The following is a 25,684-nucleotide window of genomic DNA, read 5'->3' on the forward strand; positions in this document are numbered from 1 at the left end:
GGTACAGAAAAAGTCCTCTCACTTCCTCAGGTGACTGGGGCATGAGGTTATGTTTTCTTGATGGTGCTGTGAGTGGCATGAGCGTAGAGGGTCAAAGGAAGTGTGTGTGTGCATGTGTCGGGCATGGGCTCCAGCACCGGCTTGGGTTTCCTCAGTAACGGCCAGCGACTAGACTGTCCTAGGAGGTGAATGAAATGTCTGCAACTCATCCGAACCAATGTTCTCCTTGAATGGGCTCTCCATTCCAGAAAGGAGCTTTTGATTTCCCAAACTAATACAGAAGATCCATTACAGATGGTCATACAGAATGACCAAAATGCTCCAGATCTAGAATTAGGTCATGAGGCCTCACATACAGGACTGCAGAGCCCACGTTTGGAATCAGGTTCTCTCCCGCTAGCTGTTCGGGCAGCGCGTGTCAGACAAGAACTGATACTTCAGAGTCTGCAGCCCCGGGTCCCCACGGCGCCTCTGATGAAGCGCCTGCCCCGGTCATTCAATCGCTGAGGATCTCAGGTTCCTCCTCTGGAGAAAGGGAACCAAAATGACATCTTGCTCCCAGAGTCACTGTGAGGATTCGGTGTGTGTGAAAGTCCTTTACAGCCTGGCGTCCTAATTAGTAACAGGTGTCTGTGTGCGAGACCTAATTTGATAAGTGAGAAAGAGGGGGCTGGGATCTCCTACCTGTTCGGGAAGGACGTTGCCCCGCGCACCTCCCACACCGGCGACCCGGGGAAGCACGTGGCGCGCCGGCCCACTGTGCGCATGCGCGGAGACGCCCCCGCGGCCCGCCCCGCCCCACGGAGCCTGCAAACACGTGGCTTCCTCACTTTATTGCTCGCCCGGCGTCCGCCAGCGCCTCAGGGGCGTTCGTAGCCCGTGGGCAGAGGGTTGACGCGGGGATTGTGGAAAAGAGTGTGGTTGCCGTCCCCCCAGGAGTAGGGCTGCGGAGAGAGGGGAGGGAGAGCGAGAGTCAGCAGCGTCCCGGCCCGGGGTCCCCGCACCCGCTCCCGCCCGCTAGGGGCCGCCCGGTGCCGAGGCGCGTACCTTGGTGCGGATGCGGAGGTGGTGGTAGGGGATGAACTCGGGGCGCTCGTGGTGGCCCCCGTGGAGCCAGCAGTTGAGGGTGCAGAGGGCCACGCTCGGGAGCGCCAGCGCGAAGGTCAGCAGGCGCCAGGTTTTGGCTGGGCGGGGCAGGGCGGGGTGAGCGAAGCGGGAGGCCACCGGGCAGGGAGGGCTGGGGGACAGTGGGCAGGTGGTGGGTGTCGCCAGGACCCCGGAGGCGGCGGGGTGCGGGGGGCGGGGGGTGGGGGGTGGGACAGGTGGGCAAGGTCAGGTAGCCACTGGGTCGGGCGCCGCCCCACTCACCTCCTGCCCCTCCGTGTTCTCCCTTGGCTGCGCTCGCCAAGCCCCGACTCAAGGACCTCAGAGGCAGAGCCATTGCGGTGAGGGAGGCTGCGACAATGGCGCTGTCCTTCCACTCTCCTTCACTGAGGCCTAGGTTCTCCTCCCCTCTTTTTGGGCCAATCACCTGTTGAGTCGGGAACGTGAGTGGCTATTTTTAGGGGTTTTCTATATTTAAATGGGGCCTGACTGGCATGGCTGTCTCCAAACAGCTGCTGTACCGTTTCTCTTATTTTGGCAAGGGGACATTTAAAGCACAATATGCCATTCTTTTTTTTTTTTATAGTCATAGGGAACTATTTTGTTCAATACTCTATTCCCGGTGGCTGGCATACCGTAGGCCTTTAATAAAAGAATGAATGAAGTATCTTGTTGAGTCTCAGTTTTCTCATCTGTAAAATGTATAGTAATTTGTACCTTAAACTAATTTTACGAAGTTTTAGTAACATAGGAATGTGCCAGCTTAGAATCTGGCATGTAACAGTATTTCAGTGTATGTATTAGTCATAGTTCTTTGCAAAGAGCAGAATTCAATCTCACGAGTTTCAAAAGGTGAGCAACTGAGAATCTTAGGTAGCTCACAGTATCTCTGGTCCAGCCAGAGGGGCCTACAGCCCGCACAGCCAGGAACAAACCATCCTGTGAGCCAGCTGCAGCGAGACACACCACACTCACGCTGCAGGACACTGGATGCCGAAAACTTCATTAATGCTGTTCTGGAAAGCCAGGTTCTTCGCCCTCCGCCCCTCCTGAAAATGGATTGTTCATGAGGCTTGAATCCTGGGTTGTTTCTTCTGTATCAAAGAATCACATGGGTGCACCAATTGGCAACAAGGTGCTCTGGCTGCAAGAAGGCTGGGAAATTGAGTGCTGTCTTCTGCCTTGGGAGGCGGGAATTGTATTGTGGGGAAAATTCCCAAGTATCCAAAAAGTATTCAAAAGATGCTGAGCAGCCACAAACCTGACAAGTGTCTACTGCAAAGAACATTATTTCAGGCTGAAAAATATGACTACTGGGAGGGGAAAGAAGAAAGCCCAGGCAGGTCTGTATGAACCCTGCATCAAAGCAGGGTGCTAGAAAACTTCAAGCCCTGGCAGAGATGACGTCTGCCTTGCTCACTGTTCTATCCTCAGCACCCAGCAGGGACCTTGGCACGAAGTCGATGTTCTAAAAATATGTATTTTGCCCCGCACGTGGAGGGGCCGCGCTTCTGCCAGACCCCCTCCTCGATGAGTGGCTTTAAAAAATAAATTTAAAAAAATAAGAATTTGTATTTAATGAATGCTTGAACCATATTACTTTGGTTAACCCTATAGAAATGCTTTCTCAGAACTACAATCCAACAGGATGTCTCCAGCTTTCATCCAGGGCTGATGTACCTAATATGAATTTATTATGCAAAATAAAAATGAATTGTGTATATATATAATCTGAATTTAATATATAAAAGAAAAATGAGGAAGGTACATTTTCAAGAAGGGTCCCTATGCCTATTTTTCCTGTTGGTATTAATAATAAACTGAACACTAACTTCCACCTAACTTTCTTAAGCTGCTGCTTTTTTAAAAAAAAAAAAACTCTATTGAACAAATGTCATACAACATTGCTCAATTATTCTTGAGCCTTCTCTGAGCTATAATGGCCTTCCTCCTACAGTTGCGTTTTTCCAGGTGGACTTTGGATTTGCTGCCCAGAAGATGGGGCTCTATTCCAGTCAAAGTTACCTGGCATCTCCCACACATAGTCCCCTCCCTCCTTTTATAAGACAATTACTCCTGGAGAAAACAAGTATTTTCCCTTGAAAAGGTTCTAGGCTCTATTTCTCCTCTAAGGAGCCCCTCAGAGTTTTGCTAGTCATTGCCTGACAATTCCCTGGGAATTCCCATCCCTTTGTTCTCAGCTTGGACACTCCCATGCACTTGTCTTGCTGGGACTTGGTGAGTGCCCCAAGGGCCTGCGACTATCCTCTGCTGCTGTCGCCATCATGTGGTGCATTTGCCCAAGGCCCATCACGGTTTTGTCTTAACTGCTGCTCAGTAGAGGCCAGTCAGAGCCATCGCCTGCAGGCTGGGTACTCACCATCGTTTCGGAAGTTCTCTCTCACATAATTTACTGGGCTGCCGCCAAAGCTTCCAGTGTCCAGAGGTTTAGTTGTTTTCTTTGCTTTAGGTAGAGGGAAGAACAAACTCACCAGCTGTTAAATAACCCCCAGTGGGCGGCATCCCAGCCCCTTTTCTGACATACCTCAGCTTTTAGTGGTGAAGGGTGTGGAGGGACAGTTTCTCTTGTGCCTCTTTCCTGGGACACTACATACCATGACCATATTTTCCAAAGCAAATTTCAATGACAATATGTGATCTCCTAAATATAAAATTTTGTTTATGAGGGACAGAATATTTGAAATTGAAATTGTTCTGGGCCATTGTATATGGCGATACAGGACAGGTTAGCTAGAACCAATGGTAAACGGAGTGGAGATAAGACAGAATGAGGGTGGAGCTCACCAGTGGGCTGATGGCAACAGGACGATAGGGTCTAAAGAGGGGCTCTTAGCTCCCTTTGCCCTTGGGGAGGACTAGAAGGTTGTTACAGTGGAGGTGTATTGTTTTGTCTTGTCTGCCCAATACATCCATGCCTTCTTCTGATAGTAGCATTCAGGGTTTTCTTTGTGAAATCACCCCCACTCTCCTTATTTTCTGTTCATGGAGTTGACTCCCTCGTCTAGCGCCAAGAGGGGCCACGTGATCCAGGTCTGGCCAATCAGAACATTCCGTTCTCTGGGCCCTGTGTTTGTTTTAGGGAGGGGCACAAGTCCATAAGTCTCAATTTTAGGACTTCTTTCTTGGACTATTGAAACACACCAGTACTTCAACTATACTTGGAGCTGCTGGAGCCTCAGGCTGGGACCTTAGATTGAAGCTAATATTGCAGCCATTTTTCAGAGCAGACCTGAAAGATAGGGAGAGATCTAGACTTGTTAATATTATTCGAACCCCCTAGATCAAGATGTGCCAGAATTTACAAAGGCCTGTACCCTTAGACTTTTCAGTTACATGATAAACAAATCCTCCAATTTGTAAAAGCCCGTTTGAGAGGGGGTTCTAAGTCTTAATTTATTGCTAAACATTTTCTGTGAAACTAGAGTGTATCTCCAAACTTTTACCAGCAAATTTCTGATTTCTGTTCTCCTGTATTGTGATCCATGTTTTATTGAAGCTTTTTGGCCTTCTTTTGTACATATGATAGGTATAAGTGTCTTTAATTCTGGAGTAAGTACAGCTTTAATCAATTAAACCTAATGGTCACTTGAAGTGAAGGGATTTAATATTTGTTTAAATGAAGTGAGTCAAATAAATTACAAATTGAGATACAGTCCAAGTTGCTAAAGGAGTAATGGTTGAGCATTTGTACTTTTATTTTCTTTTTCCATTGTATATTAGCGTAGTGTGACATTAAAACAGATCTACACACCATGACCTCGGGTTTCTCCCGAATCTGTATCTAATGCTGGGAACAGCGGCTGGGGAGGGGTTTGGCTGAGGCCACCACACTTGCAGGCCCGAGTTCAGTCTGCCTCATGACTGGTGTGACTCAAGCCAGGACTGCCATCAACGCGGGTCAGAGTGCGAAGCCCCCGCCCTCATGTGACACCTTCATCTCACATCCTCTGTGCTGTGTCCACCGGGCCAGCTGGCTTAGAAAGAGCACCTAAAATGATAACCTATGAATCGCAGATATTTTCTAAACTATTAGGTCACTAAATGTGAAATGTCCGATTTTGAATCGACAGTTTAGGCATCCCTTCCTCTCCGGGCTCGGACCTGGTTCACGGATACATGGCTAAACACACCAAGGTCGGAATTGTCGGTAAATACAGGACCCTCTATGGTGCCTCCCTCTGGCAAATGGTGAAGAAAATTGACATCAGCCAGCACGCCAAGCACACTTGCTCCTTCTGTGGCAAAACCAGGATGAAGACACGAGCTGTGGGGGTCTGGCACTGCGGTTCCTGCAAGAACACAGCAGCTGGTGGCTCCTGGACCTACGGCACCACTTCCGCTGTCCCCGCAAAGTCCGCCATCAGGAGCCTGAAGGAACCCAAAGACCAATGGAAGCTCACCTTTTCAGACGTGACTAGCCTATAATAAATGGGTTAATTTATGTAACAACAAAAAAAATCGAATCAACAGTTTAGTCAGTACAATTAATCAAAGTATGCGCCTGAACTATCGACACAGTTTTGCCATCTTAACGGTAGCTTGCTTATGCCAGCAGCAAAGAAGCCTGGAGAGTGGGTGGTGATGAAATCACAAGAAGCGTTTTCCACGGCTTGTTGAGAATTGGTTAGTCACCCACATGGCTCATTTTCAAGATTGAAATCACAAGAATGGAACTTCTCAAACCATCGATGTGCTGTGTGTTCATTAGCTACGTCCTTCCCAAGTACTTGGTTGATATTTTGAGCTGTCTGTGCTACATTGGTTCCACAACAGAACTGATATTCAAAAATAACACGAATTTTTGACTTATCCATGGCTTCACAAAAATTGCTCTAAAAAAATTTGAAGATAATCACAAGCCAAAATGTGTGTTTGAAAGAATGAGGATGTAGCTTCACAAACAAACAAACAAACAAACAAACCACAAACAAGAAGTGTCAAAGTGAAATGTCAGAGATATCAACTGTCAAACTTAGTACTTAAGGAAATCAGACATTCCATACTTAAAGCCTAATAGTATTTTGCCATCAGTAAATGCCAATCATCGGAAATACACTTGAAGGCCTTCCTGTACTATCACTGATACTATTGAAAATTTTATGTGACCACCCTGGCAATTTGTGTTAATCTCATTACTACAAATGTGTGGATGAAATACACCAGGCCCAAGTGAACAACATTGTTTTCAGTTGCGCTTCTCTGTTATCACTATAGAAATAACCATGGAATCACTGAATGACCCGCAGAGTAATCAGCAGCAAGGCATAGGTTAGGTGGGGTCACTTTCGTAGTGCCTTGGTTAAGTTTCCAAGTACATCCATGTTGTATCTTTCGAGGACTACAAGGATAAAAGACACATGAGTTTTACTATAAAAAACTTGAGCAGCTGGAAGTGGTTCCTTCACTTAAGTAATATTTATTGAGCGCTTACTGTGAGTCAGGCGCTGTGCCAGAGTCTCTGCTCCTATGGAACTTGCAGTCTGCTGGGGAAACAGTCATGTCACCAGACGTTAATGATGACCTTCACAATTCCACGTGAGCAGGTTCCACATCCAGTGTGATATGAGAGTCTGGGGAAGCTTTCAATGGAGGTGGGGCTCCCATAACAAGCAGGACAAGTTGGGAAGACAGAAAAGGGGAAAGGACATTCTGGGCAGTTGAGGGAAATAAAGCAAGTGCAAAGGCACAGGGATGTGAACGGCCAGGGCCAGTAAAGCTACAGAGGCAAAGCCAAACTGAGAAGCCATGTGTGCCATGTTGAAGCATTTGAACCGCTATTCTGTAGGCCATGCTGGGTGGGGGAGAAGCAGGGGATCAGCATCAGATTTAGTGCTGGAGTCTGGGGTTTGAGGCGGCATCTAACGGGTGGGTTGTATGGATGATGAACCAGAGTGCAGAGGTTGGAAGCAGGTAAGACTGATTAGGTCTTTTGCAATAATCCAGGTGATGATGACAAGCGCACTTAAGGCAGTAGCACTAGCAACAGAGAAAAGAGGATGTTCTACCTTTCTGAAGTAGAACAAATGGGAAGTGGTGCCCGGTGGGACTTGGTTTGGAGGTGCTGCACTGTGGGAAAAAGAGGCATCAAGGACTGGGGCGGCAAGCTTGGAAACTGGACAGGTAATGCTATCGAGCACTTCTATGCAGTGTGAATTCTCACAGGGTTGCTACTTTTGTTTTTACTCTAATAGCACATCATTAGCACAACCAACAAATACCTTTAAGAATACTTTTTAAAAAAGCACAAGAGAAATAATTTAATATTAGTCAATCATATTAAGACATCACTTGTTATTCTTGTCCATGCCAAGAATATACCCATATTTCAGTAATGTATTTTTGTTTACCACTGCCTGAATTCTTTACTCTGTAAACTGTGGGGTTTAAGGGAAAGGAGAGAGAAGGATTGGGGGGGAAAACAAAAACCTCACAGTACAGAAGATCCACAGTATAGAAAAATCTTCCTAAGCTGGTATGAGTAGAGGGCAGGACTTTAAAGACGACGGGTCAGAGAGTAACTGTGCCTGAAGCTCTTGCCACAACCATTGCAGCTGTAGGGCCTCTCGCCGGGCACAGGTTTCCTGTGGCCAGTGGGCTCACAGTCTCGGAGTGGTACCCAGCCCCCAAACATTAAGGGATTGTCTTGCGATTTCTCTAATTTAAGATTCTGGGCAATATCATCTGAAGATGTTTCTTGAGACTCTTTGAGTCCAGGAAGAGATGACACTGTTCTCGGCCACATCCCTTGATTTGCGCCATCACTGAGTCCTTCCTCTTGAATAAGCTTGTCCTCGTTCCCAGTTCCTGTGGAAAAAAATGGACATTTCAGATTCCTGTACCATAATTCTCTCCAGAGAGGCAGAGTAAACCACAGAAGATAGTTTTATTTAAAAATTTATTTTAAAATATCCACTGGGGTTATAAGATTTTTAGTAGTCTTGGACATTGCCTACTTTTTCCTGAATGAAAGCGTAGCATGGGAGGATCATTGCCTTAGCCTTCAAAGTCTGAACACAAACCACCAAAAAGAATGAACTTCAGAAAGACGTAATTGCTTTATTGGTTAAGGTAATTAATAGAAGTGTGTCTCTGGTGGCTCACGCCTGTAATCTCATCATTTTGGGAGGCCGAGGCGGGAGGATCACTTGAGGCCAGAAGTTCGAGACGAGCCTGGGCAACATAGTAAGACCATGTCTCTGCAAAAAAATTAGAAAAGTTAGCGGAGTGTGGTGGTGCCTGCCTGGAGTCCTAGCTACTTGAGAGGCTGAGTTAGGGATCACATGAGCTCAGGAATTTGAGGCTGCAGTGAGCAATCTTGGGCACGACAGAACAAGACCCAATAAAATAATGAAACGTTTTGTCACAAACCAAATTGAAAACTTTGTTTTATTTATTTATTAATATTTTTAATTTTTTTGAGACAGAGTCTCACATTGTTGCCCTGGGTAGAGTGCAGTGGCATCATCATAGCTCACTGAAACCTCAAACTCCTGGGCTCAAGCTATCCTCCTGCCTCAGGCCCCCAAGTAGCTGGGACTATAGGCACATGCAAACACCTTTGGCTAATTTTTCTATTTTTTGTAGACACAGGGTCTCGCTCTTGCTCAGGCTGGTCTCAAACTCCTGACCTCAAGCGATCCTCCCGCCTCAGCCTCCCAGAGTGCTAGGATTACAGGCAGGAGCCACCTTGCCCAGCCTGAAAACTCTTTTAAGGAGAGGATATAGATTAATTTGTAATTTAAAATCTCAAGAATTAAATTATCTAAGAGTAGAGTTTGCAATAGGACTAGCAAATATTCCAATGGCTCATGTTAATTCTATCTAATTTTAGGCCCATTAAGCCTGTCAGTCTGGATTCTCCATTGCCTGGAAGTGGGGACTGGGGACAGATATTGTGGCCACTCTGAACCCCAAGACTCAATCCTTGGCCCTCACCTTGCTCTCTGGGGTTCCCATTTGTGCTTCACAGCCCTGATGTCTGGCTCTTATCTCAGGCCCTGACCTCCCACCTGAGCACCAAACCTGCAACTCATGCTGCCACCCAGATATTTCCCCCTTGATGACCTGCCATCACTTCAAATTTGATATCCCTGTGCCAGAGAATCACTGATTCCTAATTTTACTTCTCTTTGTCACTGGTACCAGTTTTCATTCTCTTGGACTTCTAAGCTTGAAGTGATGGAACTTCTTTTGACCCTCTCCTTCCTTCCCGACGAGTGACCTACCATTTAAAAGTGACGTGCTATCATCAGTCACCAGAGAAATACAAATTAAAACCACAATGAATATCACTGTGCACCCATTTGAGTGGCTAAAATTAAATAAAGTGACAATACCAAGTGTTGCTGAGGATGTGGAATAACTGGAACTCTCACATATTGCTGGTAAAAGGTCAAGTGGTCTGGCTATTTTGGAAAAGTTTCAGTTTGTTAACAGTAAATTAAATGTACGCTTACCGCATGACTCAACAATTCTAGTCTTAGGTATTTACCCAAGAAAAATGAAAGTCCACACAAAGACTTTTTTACAGATGTGCTATCAGCTTTATTCATAAAGGCATAAGCTGGAAACAATCCAAATGTCCATCCATGGATGAAAGGACAAATTGTGGGATACCCATATAATAAAACACTACTCAGGAACAAAGAGGAGTAACTATTGTTACATGCAACAAATGGATGAATCTCAAAATTATGTTAAACCAGAGAAGCCAGACACAAAAGTGTACATACTATATAGTTCCATTTATACAAAATTCTACAACAGGGCCGGGCACAGTGGCTCATGCTTGTAATCTCAGGACTTTGGGAGGCTGAGGCAGGAGGATCACTTGAGGTCAGGAGTTCGAGACCAGCCTAAGCAAAATAGTGAGACCCTGTTTCTACAGAAAATTTAAAAACATTAGTAGCCGGGTATGGTGGCATGCGCCTGTCATCCCAGCTACTCCAGAGGCTTCGGTGGGAGGATGGTTTGAGCCCAGGAGCTAGAGGCTGCAGTGAGTTATGGTCATACCACTGCACTCTAGCCCAGGCAACAGAGCAATACCTTGTGTCTTATAAAAATAAAATATATGGGCCGGGCGCGGTGGCTCACGCCTGTAATCCTAGCACTCTGGGAGGCCGAGGTGGGCGGATCGTTTGAGCTCAGGAGTTCGAGACCAGCCTGAGCAAGAGCGAGACCCCATCTCTACTAAAAATAGAAAGAAATTATATGGACAGCTAAAAATATATATAGAAAAAATTAGCCGGGCATGGTGGTGCATGCCTGTAGTCCCAACTACTCGGGAGGCTGAGACAGCAGGATCCCTTGAGCTCAGGAGTTTGAGGTTGCTGTGAGCTAGGCTGACGCCATGGCACTCACTCTAGCCTGGGCAACAAAGTGAGACTCTGTCTCAAAAAAAAAAAAAAAAATATATATATATATATATAAACTCTACAAAAGGCAAAATGAATTAGAGAAACAGAAAGCAGATTAGTGGTTATCTGGCCCTGGGTGGGTGGGGGAGGGAGCAGCGGACTGCAAAAGGGCATGAGAGAACTTTGAGGTGATAGAAATGTTCTATATCTTGAGTATGATGATGGTTACACCAGTGTATCTGAGTACATTCATCAAAAATCATCACACTGTACACTTAAAATGGGTGTGTATTTGCAACTTATACTTCAATAAGGCTGTCAGCACAGATACGCTAAGCTTTTTCTGAGATGAGGGTGGACAGGAGTGTCAGTGTTGATTGGCCAATTATCTTTAAAAGAGATTAAATTACAAGTAAAATAAGTTTAAATAGCTGGCACTTATAAAGTACTTGCTATGTTCCAGGCACTATTCTAAGAGTTTCCACATATTGATTAAACCTTACAACTCTCTAATATAGCAACTATTACCTCATTTAACAGATGAAGAAACTGAGGCACAGAAAAGTTAATTTGCCAAAGGTTATACGTACGGTAAGTGGCAGAACCAGGACCCAAAGAGTCTGGCTCCAGAGAGCTTCTAACTACTATGCTATAATACTTCTCATTAAGACAATTTTGAAAAAGAAACCCCCTGTCCTCCATAATTCAACCTCCTCTTTGAAAAACATTTTCATGTTTGCATGTTTTGTTCAGGCTTTGCCAACATGCATATGTATTTTAACTATTCCATAATCACAGTCTAGATACTGAACAAGAGAAAGCCATTCCAAGCAAAGGATGAGTCTAATTTTGCTTTCCAAAAAGATGTGCATTCTTTTCAAACTTATGAACATTTCTGATTCATTCATAATGATCATACTTTAATGACCACAATTATCTTTAAAATATATTTTATTCATTTCCTTTATTATTGAAATGTGTAATTAGTACAGATAATGCTGTAATGAGCATCTTCATGGCAATGCACAGAGCTTATTATTTTCCCTGTTGAATTTTTTGTGTAGGAATCATTTCCAGGAGTGCAGCTGCTGCCCTGTATAAAAGTCCTCTGGCCTCCATAAAGCAGAAGCTCTTGTAACAGGATGAATGCACTGCTGATCTGTCTGCTAGTTCCTGAGACTGGTCCAGACCCTGGGCCATTCGTGGTCTTGAGGTCTCTAGAAAGACCATAGCAATTCTGGCAACTCTCCTCTGGGAGTCAGGAAGGACATGTTAGCAGAATCAGTTCTAGTGACATTAAAAATCCCACAGCTTGCCAAAAAACTTCGATCTAGTTGGCCACCACATCCCAGCATTCTTCCTGTAACTATCATAGCTGTCCCCCTCTATATTCCCTGTCACTAGTCTTGCCCAGGCTTTCCTTACCTCATCCCTAGGTTATTGTATGTTTTCTATTATATTAATCGTTGGCCTTGTTCGGTTTGTTTCCCCTCCTTTCCAGTTATCTTACACAAGGCTGTCAGACATGCTCGTTTCTGTAGGGCAGTGCTCCTGTTTTCACAGCATGGAACACGGAAAATTTGAGCAGCGAACTGGGATGAAGGCTGCCCCAGATGGAGGTGACTGACTGGCTCAGTGTTTAGGGCCACCCCAAGCCCCGCCTACCTGCCTAGGGGTCAAAGCAGTGGCTCTCAACCCTGGCGTTAGAATTACACAGGAGCTTTAAAAAATTCTTTTGCTGGGGCTGCACCCAGGAGTAATAGCAATAATACAGTCAAGGCCGAGGACCTCTGCACTAAAAGGTTATCTCAGCGTATCCTTCTTCTATTTCAGTGCCTCCTTTCTGAGTGGGTACAGGGTACAGTATTAACTAACACACTAGGTCAAGACCGTGAACTGAGGTGTACAAGGTTCTCAGCAGCCGGTCTCAATGTCACATGATAAATTTTAACATCACCAAACCGTCTTAAACGAGTGACTCTAGGCTGGGGATACACAGCCTTTTAGTTACAGTGATGTACTGGGAAGTTCTGAGAAAGAAAGCTGGGCCTGAGAGAAGGTGGGTGTCTATGCCTGTGCGCACGTGGATGGCGGCGGCGGCGGCGGCATGGGTAGGGGCAGAATCCAGTGGAGGACTCGGAAACAGTAGTTGGAGGCTGGGATTTTAAGGAGGGGAGGGGGTGCAGTGCAACAAACGTTGCTTGAGGGAATAGCCGGGAAAATGGGCTCTAGGAAGAGAATGGAGGGTGGAAAGCTGAAAAGGGCAGTGGAGATGTTTGTTCAGGCCCCTCCACTCCTGATGACACCAATGTATTTGTGGGGTTCACGGAACGCCCCACCAAACCTTTCGGGGGGTCGGGGGGCTCGGCAGAGTCCTGCGTTCAGAAGCGCCCCCTCCTGCAGGTAGGAAGCAGCAGGCCCGGGCTGCTCTTACTAGTGAGATCCCGTGCCCGAAAGTCTCCCGCGGGTGCAGCCAAGCGGGGACCAGTCACCCCACAATCTCCGGAGAGGGCCAGACCCCAGCTCCGGGAAGGCCATTGGCGGCACTGGAAAGGGCCCCAGCCCCGCGAGGGCCGCAGCAGCTCAGAACGCGGCTGGGCGCCCAGCTCCGGCAAGTGGACAACGCCGAGGGCCCTCGGCCGCCAGCCCCCGCGGGGCCTGCTGGGAAATGTAGTCCCCGCAAGGGGCCCTGGGAGTGCGAGGCGCCTTGGCTCTGGCGGCCGAAGCCCATGTCGTGGGAGGCCCCACGGCCCCGGACTGGGGTGCCAACCTCAGTCAGGGGGCGCTCCATTCCCGGATCTCCTTGCTTGCTTCTCACTCCCCCGAAATACTGACGCCGTGTGCCCCCAGCCCTTGGAAGACGAGGAAACGGTCAGAGCAGTGGGCACGCCGCAAAGAGCCCCTTAGGAAGCGCTCCCCGCCCGTCCCTAACTAGAATGAGGGAGGAAACGGCTGGGGGCGACCTCGCCTTAAGCGGGAGGTTTTGGGTCACGGCGCACCATGTTAGGTCAGGCCGCGCGGGTCACGGATCCCGTCCGGCTGGTTCGAGCGAGTTCCGGACATGCGCGAGGGCGTGGGCGCTGGGAGTGGAGTCAGCCGTGCGCACGAGCGCGAGCACGCACGAGCGCGTGCACACGCGCACGCGCCAGCCCCGCCCCCCGAGCCGAGCGCGCTCCTCCTCCCCCTCCGCGCTCCTAGGCCGGGAATTGAAAGAAAGGGGATGACCTGCCAAGGGCCGGACGACTGCGACCCCTAGGGGCGTGAGGAGCCCGGGCTGGAAAGCCGAGAAGGCGGTGTCGCAGCTTGCAGGGGGAAATTGGGTCGCTGGGCTGGGATTAGGGTAAGGCCAGTGAGGCACTGGCCTCCGGCACAGGATTTTTTTTTTTTTTTTTTTTTTTTTTTTTTTTGAGACAGGGTCTCGCTCTGTCGCTGGGGCTAGAGTGCAGTGGCATCAGCCTAGTTCACTGCAACCTCAAACTCCTGGTCTCAGGCGATCCTGCCTCAGCCTCCCTAGTAGCTGGGACCATAAGCGCGAGCCACCACGCCTGGCTAATTTTTCTATTTTTAGCAGAGACGGGATCTCACTTTTGCTCAGGTTGGTTTCTGACTTCTGACCTCAAGCAGTTCTCCCACCTGAGCCTCCCAGAGAGCTAGGATTACAGGTGTGAGCCACTGCACCCGCTTGGCACAGTATTTAAGGAGGCACCAAAAAACTTAGTAACCAAGATAAACAACGTTTTAATGCAATAGTTCAAAAAATCAAAATTAATGCAAAAAATATCCACGATGAACAAAATATCCAAATTTTAATTAAAAACAGGATTCTACCCTGCACTTTCATGACTCCACCTCACTTACCTCACCCTAATCCTGGCCCTAGTTTGAATAAAACTGCATTTACAAAAACAGGTGGCTGGCATGGGCTGTAGTTTGCTGATGTTTTTGCATTAAAATATTATTTATCTTGATTACTGAGTATTTTGGCACCCCTTAAATTTTGCACTAGAGACTAGTGGCTCACTCCTTTTACTCTACCCTCGTCTTTGCCAAGTCCTTTCAGCCTTTGGACCCACATCTATGTCCTAGTGCCAGAAGTCCAACTAGATGATGGAGAAGGATCCTGGTAGTTCTAAAAAGTAGTGATTCTCACAGGGTTAAACAGAAGAACTAAGAGGCCGGGCGTGGTGGCTCATGTCTGTAATCCTAGTACTCTGGAAGGCCAAAGCTGGAGGATTGCTTGAGGTCAGGAGTTTGAGACCAGCCTGAGCAAGAGTGAAACCCCGTTTTACAAAAAATAGAAAAATTAGCTGGGCACGATGATGCGCACCTGTAGTCCCAGCTACTTGGGAGGCTGAGGCGGGAGAATTGCTTGAGCCCAGGAGTTTGAGTTTGCAGTGAGCTATGATGACGCCACTGCACTCTAACCTGGGTGACAGAGAGAGACTTTGACTCAAAAAACAACAACAACAACAAAGCAAAACAGAAGAACTCAGAAATTTTACCTGTACATGAGTACAAAATGCTCCTAGAAGAATTGTTCCCAGTATCCAAGAATTAAAAACAGGGCCAGGCGTGGTGGCTCACACCTGTAATCCTAGCACTCTGGGAGGCCGAGGCGGGTGGATTGTTTGAGCTCAGGAGTCCGAGACCAGCCTGAGCAAGGGCAAGACCCCGTCTCTACTGAAAAATAGAAAGAAATTAGCTGGACAACTAAAAATATATAGAAAAATTTAGCTGGGCATGGTGGCACATGCCTGTAGTCCCAGCTACTCTGGAGGTTGAGGCAGGAGGATGGCTTCAGCCCAGGAGTTTGAGGTTGCTGTGAGCTAGGCTGACGCCACGGCACTCTAGCCCGGGCAACAGAGTGAGACTCTGTCTCAAGAAAAAAAAAAAAAAAAAGAATTGAAAACAATCTAAATGTTCATCATCGGTAGTTACATGGATATATAAATTAATGATATTTCATGCAGTGAAATACTATATAACAAATGACTATGATCATAATGAACCACAGGGATAAACCTTACAAACATTGTTGCACAAAAGAAACAAGACAATACATACAGTCCAATTCCATTTCTATAAGGTCCCCAAATCAGGCAAAATCACAATATATTATTTAGAAATCCATATATAGATGAGAAACTATAAAGACAAGCAAGAAATTATTATCATAAATGTCAAGATAGTGTTTATAGTCCTAGAGGGGAGGAAGAGTGTGAGGGGGGCTTTGGAGCTCAACATTTCTTGCTCTGGGTAGTGGTTACGGGGATATTGCCATTTAATTATTCTCCATCCCCCACTCTCTTAATTATTCTTTAAAATGCACACATAGGTTTTATGTATTCCTTCTGTATGTAGGATGTTTTTTAAATGCTAGAAAAGATAGGAATGTCTTCAGAACAATGCCTGTCACATGGTAGGTGATTAATAAATATTCCAGATGAATAAATGAAAGGATAGAGGAAAGAGCTGTTCAATGTGGCACTGCAGACGCTTGGTCACACAGTGAAGTGGTAGAATCCGGATGGCTCTGAGGACATTGCTCAGAGGCCTGGGCTGGAAGCTGGGTGAAAACAAAAATCTCATAGTGGTGAAACTTTATTGCTCTAAGCATGAAGAACAGTGCTCTCAAGTCCTTACCAGAGACACGTGAGGGCTGGTGTCCAGCCGAGCTCTTGACAAGTGGGGAAGAGGGAGATTATCAAAACTGCTTAACCCCCCAACCACATGACCCTAAAATTCCAGCCCAATAGAAACTGTCACATCATCTAAATTTAACATCTGGGGTCTTGGTACAACTCCTCACTCCACCATCAGCCCCTTCTTCACCTTGTCCACACACTAATGACCAGACACTCTCCTTGTCTAGTCCTCTTGGGCTGATGCCCGATTGGTGGACACAGGCAATTAGTTTAAGGCCAAGGAAAGACTACACCTGATGAGGCCACTAGGTTCTACAATCCTCTTGTTCAGAAATATCTCCTGACTGCCTCTTAGTTGCACCAGGTCCTGAGGATACTTGAGGATCGGGTTCCTCTCTGGAGAATGTACACTTCAGTTAACTCTTTCAAAATGCAAATTCCCTTGCAAGGTTACAGTAAATTAATTAATAACAATCTGTTATCAGCTATTTGCTCTTCTTGGAAGGTTCATATTTCTAAGAAAGTTGCTGTCATCAGATAATAATGACAACAGAGAAACTAAGGAGTCTGAGCTATGGTATCTTCTCTTTGAGCAAATAGATAACCAGCAGGCCTGGGAGGTGATGCTGAGAGCTGGTAAGGTGTGTGTAGACCTTAGGGTGGAGAAGGGAACATTTCAACAGACCCCATCCTATATGCTTGGTAGCCCTGTTACACTGTGCAAGCCCCTCTATGAGAGTTGGTGTATACCCCAGGTCCCAGAGCATCCTGGTCGTTGTGTGGAAGGCATGAGTGTTGTAAGGTACACTTTGTGCAAACAAAGTTATGATAGTCCAGCCAGAAGAATTCTTTTACAGATTCAAGTAAACCTCTTTAAGGAAATATATGCTGGGGGTTATTTACCTTGTCAGGGGAACTTGGTGAGCTGAGATGAGGAAGGTGTTTGAATAACAGCTCCATAAAAGGCCTAAAAGTAGAAAACAGCACAATCAGGCTAGATGGGTTGGCCAAGGCCACTGGTCCTCTACTTCTGTGCACAGCCTCACCCTTACCCACTTCTGTGAGCACCACCTGATTTCTAGTTGCTAGCACCAGTTTTCTCCTGTGGATGTTCTCTGCTGCTTGGCGGAGTGGAAATGCCAAAGAATTAATGCTCCTGGGAGCAGCTTGAAAGCCATGGCTGCCAGGAGTTGGTGTATTAATAACCCAGATTCTTCCCTTCTCAAGGGAAGGTAACTAAGAGGCTCATGTTCCGTGCAGTCTCCTGGAGTGCCCAGTGGGATTAAGCTCTAGTCGCCCACAGTTAATATACCCTTTGTTGTCTCCTTCCCTTTCTTGTCTCCTTTCCCTACTTTCTACCAGAGTTTCCTGGAATCACCTCCTAAATAAGTTTGTTCCATTCGAATTCTTGCCTCAGGCTTTGTTTCCAGGGGAACTCAAACTAAAACAACAGGATTACATAAATTTTCTTCAAAGGAGTGAAAAAGATGGGCAGGGGACCTAAAATTATTCTGTAACCCACAATCTTTCAAGGCATGGTTCAAGCCACACCTTCTCCATTAGACCATCTCTGACCATTGGTGACTTTTCCTCTTCCTAGTACTGTTTTGGTACCTATCTCATCTGCCCTGTTGTGGCTTTTCTATTATTGCTTTATGACTGGGAACTTGTGTTTATCTTGTCTCTCAAGTCACTGTGAACTCCCTGAGGGCAGGGCTGTGTTGTGCTTTTCTGCAACCTTCACAGACAGGTACACAGACTTGGCAGTGAGAGCTGGAAGGGACTGTCCTTTCTTTACAGATGAGGAAAAGGATCTATACACTTGTCCAAGATTAAGTAGCTCGATCTTCTGACTTGTGGTCCAGTTTAGTGCTCTTTCCAAAGTAATATTATGTCTCCTCTTTTTACTAAATTTCTATTCTTTTTTTTTTTTTTTTTTTAGACAAAGTCTCACTTTGTTGCCCGGGCTAGAGTGCCCTGGCATAAGCCTAGCTCACAGCAACCTCAAACTCCTGGGCCCAAGCAATCCTATTGCCTCAGCCTCCCGAGTAGCTGGGACTACAGACATGTGCCACCATGCCTGGCTAATGTTTTCTAAATATTTTTAGTTGTCCAGCTAATTTCTTTCTATTTTTAGTAGAGACAGGGTCTTGCTCTTGCTCAGGCTGGTCTCGAACTCCTGATCTCAAACGATCCACCCGCCTCGGGCTCCCAGAGTGCTAGGATTACGGGCATGAGCCACCGCACCCGGCCTAAATTTCCATTCTTGGCAGGGCATAAACCATAAAGCAAACTGAACAAGTAGTAACAGAACAATTTATGTTTTCCAAAGTTCATAGCATGCATATGAACAGTAGACATTTGATTTACATTATATATAAAATAGAAAGCCTCAAACTGGCTTCAACAATGAAAACGATAGATCTTAAGATAGGTCAGGTAAGGCTTGATCCAGCTACTCAAACAGTGTTGCCAGAACCTGATTGTTCTTGTATCTCCACTCTGCCTTCATGATGCTGGTTCACCCTGAGGCTGTACCCTTAAGGTAGCAAATGGCCACCTCAGGTCTGACCTCAAATCCTCTGCCTCACGTTCAGGAAAGGGGACATCTTTTCTAGTAAGTCCCAATGGAAGAGAGAGGAAGTTTCTTTGTCCCAGAAGGTCCAGCCCACATTTCCTCATATCCTAACACCTCTGTACCAGTAACACCTACCAAGGGGAATGGGATATATTGATGGGCTTAACTTAATCAGGGTCCATCTTTGGAGCCAGGGGTGGGATCAATCTCATCCAAATCATATGGCCAAGAATAAGGGGCAGGGGGATGTTTCAAAGAAAAAAAAATGAGGTGGATTTCAAGTTTCCTGCCTGACATGTGAGGAAAAAAGTAGCTGAGAGCAGTCTGAACTATGTGAGGTATGTGAAATTCATCAGGCCCAGAGAGGCATGAGTATGGAACTTCCCTCATGTTACCCCACACCTATGCTCAGTGGCAATTGTTTAATTGGAGTATATCTACAGGGCAACTTGAATCTATGCTCCTTGGTTGCAGTCCTCGAACTTGGCCCAAATAAACTGTCTGCTTATTGTTAATGGAAAAATCCAAACTCTGTAACATAATTTAAAGAGGTTTATTCTGAGCCAGTATGAGTGACCATGGCCTGGAGAACATAGTCTCAAGAGGTCCTGAGGAAATACACCCCAGGCATCTGGGTTACAGTTTGGTTTTATACGTTTTAGAGAAACAGTAATTGCTGGTAAAATCAAAAATCAATACATGGAAGGTATACATTGGTTTGGCTCAAAAAGGCAGGGCATCTTGAATCAGAGGCTTACAGGTTATAGGTAGGTTCAGAGATTCTTTATTTGTAATTGGTTAAAGAATCAAAGCTTTGTCTAAAAGCTTGGAATGAGCAGAAAAGAATGTTTTAAGTTAAGATAAAGAAGTCTGCTAATCATAGACAAGCCACGGTGTACTCAAAGTGATCTGTTCAGCAAACTGATGGCCTATATCACTTAACCTTTGCCTTGAGTGGCCTTAGGTCCTGTTTGTAATTTAGTATCTTATTTCCATAAACAATCTGTTTTGTCATTCTCTTATTTGTCAGTCTGTTTGTGATCTCTGTTTTAACATTAATGCTGTTCAGTTCTAGTGGTGTCTAAACTCCAAAAGGGAGGGAGTAGAAGGAGGCATCTGACCTCCCTTCCCTTTATGGCCAGGAACTCAGTTTTAAATTTTTTCCTGGGGTCCTTGTAGCCAAGAGGGGGTCTGTTCGGTTGGCAGAGGTGCTTAGGATTTTATTATTAATTTACATTATATTAAATTTGTCTCAGTCTTTTCCCTTAGGTCAGCACATATAAGGAGCTTGGAAGTCATCACTCCATCCTAACAACAAGTAAAAAGCTAAGGGGCTAAAAATCAAGAAATTTTCTTAGCTCTTTCAGATAATTGAGGTCACAGGGCAAATCACTGCCCCCATATTGGGGAGGCAGCCAGGCAGATACAGAAAATCACATATTACCTGAGCGTACTGCTGGAGCAGGTATAAGGGTAGAAAAAAACATAAATTGTAATTAACAAATTACTAGAGGCTCAATGTGGACAAGCTTGAGAGTTAAAACCGCCATGCGGGGCTCAGTCTTAAGGATCCCCCAAACCTTTGTGAGTTTTACCTCCAGGGGCTCTACCAGGTTCTCATAGTAAAGATCAAAGTGTTAGATCCGGTTCCCCTTTGGCCCCAGGAACAGAGAGGCAGAGTCACTGAGGCTGCAAAAAGGCAAAGGAGTTTATTAACTGGCCCCGGGCCAGGGTCCAAATTCCAGAGCACCAATGCAGTGGCCTCTCCAGGAACTAGGACCCCGCCCTGGGGTAAAGATTAGGCTTTTATACTTTTCTGTATGCTAGTTTTCACACGACACTGTTATTCTGCACACAACACGTTAGTCTGCACATGACATACTAGTCTGTACACGACACACTAGTCTGCACACGACACACTGGTCTGCACTTCATCCCCCTTCAGTTTATTTGTTCCTTTTGTTTAGAAGTGGCTGATCACGTTGGCTTCAGGTTTGTTGACTCTAAGCTTCGGGCTTTTCGCACTGGCGCCAGTTGTAATTAACATCATCCAGGGGAAGAGGAGGGTCTCCGACGGGGGAGGGGGGCTGTTGTTGCATACCTTCTAGTTTTTGGTTACAAGCGATACTGGGAACACACGCCCTACACAAGCCGTTCATGCGCTGATCATGTCTGGCTCTTCTTATCTACTTAGTTGGTTGGAGGGCACCTGGATTCTCCAGCCCTTTATCAGAAAGCAACTTGCAGTTACCTCCCCGGGGCTTTGTTTTCCTTTACTTTAGTGAAGCCTGCATGGCTCCACTTACGCTAAGCACCAAGCCAGCAAGCCATATATACAGAAGCAGAACTAGGCTTCTCACATCCAGGGAGCCTAGCCTATCATGGAGTTACCTTTGTTCTTATCTCTGTTTTTCATTCTGATTAACTATATTTATTAAACAACTAAAAGCAAGCACAGTCACAGAAGCGAATAGCATCAGTTAGAATCAAAGAGAGCACACATTTTCCTACTATCAATTCCTGTTCTTCAAAAGAAAAGTTCCTTTTTGCTTCTGGTGCGGGGAGAGGAGAAAAGTAGCCATTTTAAAAATGCACCTAGAGCATTCTGTTCTTCATAAACGTCCTGCCTTCAACTAAAACTATTTTAAAAGAGCCTAACTGAGTGGAGTTTCACCAGAGCCTGCCAACCTGGGGACAGGGAAATATCCAACTCCAGCCTTCTCTAACCTTCCTGTCTCACCTAAGGGGAGGGAGTGGGGAAGACTGAGAAGCACTTTCCAGAGGACAGGATCACGGAAAGGCTGAGACCCAATCACAGGACTATACAGTGCGTCTCTTCCCTCCCGTACTCTACCACCACATCAATAGGAATCTTGTGTGTAATAACAAGAGAATACAGTGCAAAGAACCGCATGTCTCAGAACTCATTTAAGAAGTCTCTGGAGAACCAAAGGAAAACAAGGTGAGGCAAAAACAAAGATATCAGAAGAAATTTTAGCCTCCAACACCTATAGCTAAAGCAAATAGTACACAGTAAACACAGCCTAACTGCTAGCCAGATAAACATTAAACCTCACAGTAAAGGCTTATTTAACTTGGTTCCTTTTAGCAGGTACATGATGTATGTCTTTCAATAAAGATTACAAGGCATACTAAAGACAAAAAACAAAAAGCAAGCAAACAAACAAACAAAAAAGCCCACAAAAAACATCAACAAAAAACCCCCAACCACACTTTGAAGAGAAGAGAAGCACTAGAACCAGACTCAGATATGGAGTTATCAGTCCGGTAATTTAAAACAACTATGATTAATATGCTAAAGGCTCTAGTGGAAAAAGCAAACTGACAGATAATTTAAGCAGAGAGACTGAAACTCTAAGAAAATCAAAAGGAAATGCTATAAAACAAAAGACCATAACAAATGCTTTTGATGGGCTCATGGATAGACAGGATGTGGTTAAGGGAAGAACCAGTGAGCTTGAAGAAATGCTAATACAAATTTACAAAACTGAAAAGCAGAGAGAAAAAGGAACAAAAAAGACAGAACAGAATATCTAAGAATTGTGGGACAATTACAAAAGATGTAACATGTAGGCAATGATAATATCAGAGGAAGAAAGAAAGAAACAGAAGAAATATTTAAGGTAATAATGGCTGAGAATTTTCCAAAATTAAAGGCAGAAACCAAACCATGGATCCTGGGAGCTCAAAGAACACCAAGCAGGATAAATACCAAATAGTTGACACCTTGGCATGTCATATTCAAACTGCAGAAAATCAAAGACAAAGAGAAAATCTTGAAAGAAGCCAAGGGGGGCGCCCCCCCCCCCACCCCGGACATCTTACTCAGAGCAGCAGAGATAAGAAATGCATGGGGCTTCTTTTCAGAAACCATGATAGCAAGAAACAAGTGGAATAAAATGTTTAAGGTATTGAAAGAAAAGGCCCAGGAGATCACCTGAGCCCACGAGTTTGAGGCTGCAATGAGCTGTGATGAGGCCAGCCTGGGTGACAGAGCGAGACTTTATCTCAAAAAAAAAAAAAAAAAAGTGAACAAGAAATAAAGACTTTGTCAGACAAAAATTGAGGAATTTTGTTGCCAGTAGACCTGCCCTGCAAGACATGTTAAAAGAAGTTCTTTAGGAAAAAGGAAAATTATTTAGATCAGAAACTTGGATCTAAATAAAAGAAGCATGTTAGAGAATGAATAAAGGAAGGTACGACAAAGTATTTTTCTTATTTTTAATTGATTTAACAGATAGCAGTTTGTTCAAAATAATAATAGCAACAATGTGTTTGGTGATTATATTAATAGCTTATGGGCAAATGAAATGAATGACAGCAATATTGTAAGGGACAGGAGGGAGGAATCCAGACTATTCTGTTGTAAGGGACTTGCGCTACTTGTAAGATGATACAATGTTATTTGAAAGTGGACTTGGATTAGTTGTAAACGTACATTGCAAATTCTAGGGCAACCATTAAAATAAGATTTTCAAAAAGTAGAATTTATAAGCCAAGAGAGGAGAGAAAATGTAAAACAAAAATGCCCACTTAAAACCAGAGAAGGCAGAAGAGTAGAAGATCAAAAAAAAAAAAAAGAAGAACAATAGTAATGGATAGAAAAATAGAAAGTAGAAACAAATATGGTAGCCAATTATATCAATAATCACTTTAAATGTCAATGGTTTAAATATACCAGTTAAAATACAGAGACTAGGCTGGGCGCGGTGGCTCACACCTGTAATCCTAGCACTCTGGGAGGCTGAGGTGGGCAGATTGTTTGAGCTCAGAAGTTCGAGACCAGCCTGAGCAAGAGCGAGATCCCGTCTCTACTAAAAAGAAAGAAATTTTATGGACAGCTAAACATATATGCAGAAAAATTAGCCGGGCATGGCGGCACGTACCTGTGGTCTCAGCTACTCGGGAGGCTGAGACAGGAGGATAACCTGAGCCCAGGAGTTTGAGGTTACAGTGAGCCATGATGGCACCACTGCACTCTACTTGGGGCAACAGAGTGAGACTCTGTCTAAAAAAAAAAAAAAAATTAAAAAATGGATGGAGAAAGATATGTCATACTAACACTAAAAAAGAAAGCTGAGGTAGCTATATTAACTGCAGACAAAGTACACTTCAGAGCAAGGAAAATTTTCAGGGATAAAGAAGAGCATTACATAATGATAAAGGGGTCAATTCCCCAGGAAGACAACAATCCTTAATGAGCACGCATCTAACAACAGAACATCAAAATACTCGAAGCAAAAAACCAAGAACTACAAGGAGAAATAGATGAATCCACCAGTATAGCTGGAAACTTCAGTACCCCTCTGTCAGTAATTGACAGATCCAGCAGACAGAATATCAGTAAGGACACAGTCGAACTGAAAAATACTATCAATCAACTGGATCTAATTAACACTTATAGAATTCTTCATCCAATAACAGCAAAATACAAATTCATCTCAAGCTCACACAGTACAGTCACCAAAACTGACCACATTCTGGGGCATAAAACACACCATAATAAATTTAAAAGAATAGTAATAATACAAAGCATGCTCTCAGACCACAGCGGAATTAAACTTGAAATCAATAACAGAAAGATGGCTGGAAAATCTCAAACTACTTGGATATTAAACAACACACTTCTAAATAACACATGGATCAAAGAAGCCTCAAACTAATTTTTTAAAAAGGTTATTACAGGCAGTAGGGGAAATGACTTTTCAATGTCTATCAGTCAGGAAGCTTTTGGTGAAAATAAAAACACTCAACTCAAATTGGCTTGAACAATGAGGGGATTTATGGTACCACATACCGAGAAACCTGGAGGCAGAGTGGTTTCAGAGTTAAGTAATTAAGTGGCTCTACAATGTTATCAAGACCCAGGTTGTTTACATTCATCTGCTCTGGTTTCATCAGCATGTTGGATTTTCTCCTCAGGATTGTCCCCTCATGGTCACAGGATGGCTGCAATAGCTCCAATCACCACATCCTCCTAAAACAATGCCCAGGGTTGGCAGAGAGAAGTCTCTTTTTAGTGTTAGTGTCCTTTTTAAGAACAAAAAAGACTTTCCCATAATCTCTCACCATCTCCCTCAAATTTCATTGGCCAGAATTGCATCATATGCCATTATTTTTTATTTTTTATTTTTAATATTTTTTTTTGAGACAGAGTGTCACTTTGTTGCCCTGGCTAGAGTGAGTGCCGTGGCGTCAGCCTAGCTCACAGCAACCTCAAACTCCTAGGCTTAAGCGATCCTACTGCCTCAGCCTCCCGAGTAGCTGGGACTACAGGCATGCGCCACCATGCCCGGCTAATTTTTTCTATATGTATTTTAGTTGTCCATATAATTTCTTTCTATTTTTTAGTAGAGACGGGGTCTCACTCTTGCTCAGGCTGGTCTCGAACTCCTGACCTTGAGCGATCCACCCGCCTCGGCCTCCCAGAGTGCTAGGATTACAGGCGTGAGCCACCGCGCCCGGCCCATATGCCATTCTTAAGCCAGCTCTAGAATAATACAGAAGTAGTTATTTGTAATTTCCAAGATTAGGCTATAAAAGTCACTACAGTAAAACTTCCTAACTCATTCTATGAGGCAGTATTATCCTTCTATCAAAACCAAAGACATCACAAGAAAAGAAAACTGGAGACCAATATCTCTTACAAATATATACACAAAAATCCTCAATAAAATGCCAGCAAATCAAATGCAGAAATATATAACAAAGATTATACCCCAAGACCAAGTGGGATTTATCCTAGGAATGCAAGGTTAGTTTAACTTATGAAAATCAATTAATGCAGTATGCCACATCAATAAAGTAAAGGGCAAACATCACATTATGATCTCAATTAGTGTAGAAAAGGCATTTGACAAAATCCAACCCCCTTCATTTTTATAATACTCAACAAACTAGGCATAAAAGGAAACTCACTGAACCTGGAAAAAGGCATCTATAAAAAACCCACAGCCAGT

The 25,684-nt window shown here is 44.8% G+C and overlaps 2 protein-coding genes across 2 annotated transcripts; one reads left to right on the top strand and one right to left on the bottom strand.

Moving 5' to 3' along the window:
* Positions 1-860: 860 nt before the first annotated feature.
* Positions 861-1,441, bottom strand: COX6A2 (cytochrome c oxidase subunit 6A2). Its single transcript, XM_069486623.1, has 3 exons — positions 1,369-1,441; positions 1,048-1,184; positions 861-944 (listed from the first exon to the last, which is right to left on the bottom strand). The coding sequence occupies exons 1-3, from the start codon at positions 1,439-1,441 to the stop codon at positions 861-863; spliced, it is 294 nt and encodes a 97-aa protein (XP_069342724.1).
* Positions 1,442-5,191: 3,750 nt separating this feature from the next.
* On the top strand, positions 5,192-5,550 carry LOC138394575 (large ribosomal subunit protein eL43-like). Its single transcript, XM_069486668.1, has one exon. The coding sequence runs from the start codon at positions 5,242-5,244 to the stop codon at positions 5,548-5,550; it is 309 nt and encodes a 102-aa protein (XP_069342769.1). The 5' UTR covers positions 5,192-5,241.
* The last annotated feature ends 20,134 nt before the right edge of the window (positions 5,551-25,684 follow it).

This window comes from Eulemur rufifrons, chromosome 14 (assembly GCF_041146395.1).
Source record: "Eulemur rufifrons isolate Redbay chromosome 14, OSU_ERuf_1, whole genome shotgun sequence".
In the NCBI taxonomy this organism is placed as follows: Eukaryota; Metazoa; Chordata; class Mammalia; order Primates; family Lemuridae; genus Eulemur; species Eulemur rufifrons.

Excerpts from the sequence above, each read along its gene's own strand:
- LOC138394575 (XM_069486668.1), top strand. The coding sequence starts at position 5,242 with ATGGCTAAACACACCAAGGTCGGAATTGTCGGTAAATACAGGACCCTC.
- COX6A2 (XM_069486623.1), bottom strand. The coding sequence starts at position 1,441 with ATGGCTCTGCCTCTGAGGTCCTTGAGTCGGGGCTTGGCGAGCGCAGCC. Across the intron at positions 1,185-1,368 it reads AGAACACGGAGGGGCAGGAG|CCAAAACCTGGCGCCTGCTG; the intron begins GTGAGTGGGGCG and ends TGCCCCGCCCAG. Across the intron at positions 945-1,047 it reads ACCTCCGCATCCGCACCAAG|CCCTACTCCTGGGGGGACGG; the intron begins GTACGCGCCTCG and ends CTCTCTCCGCAG.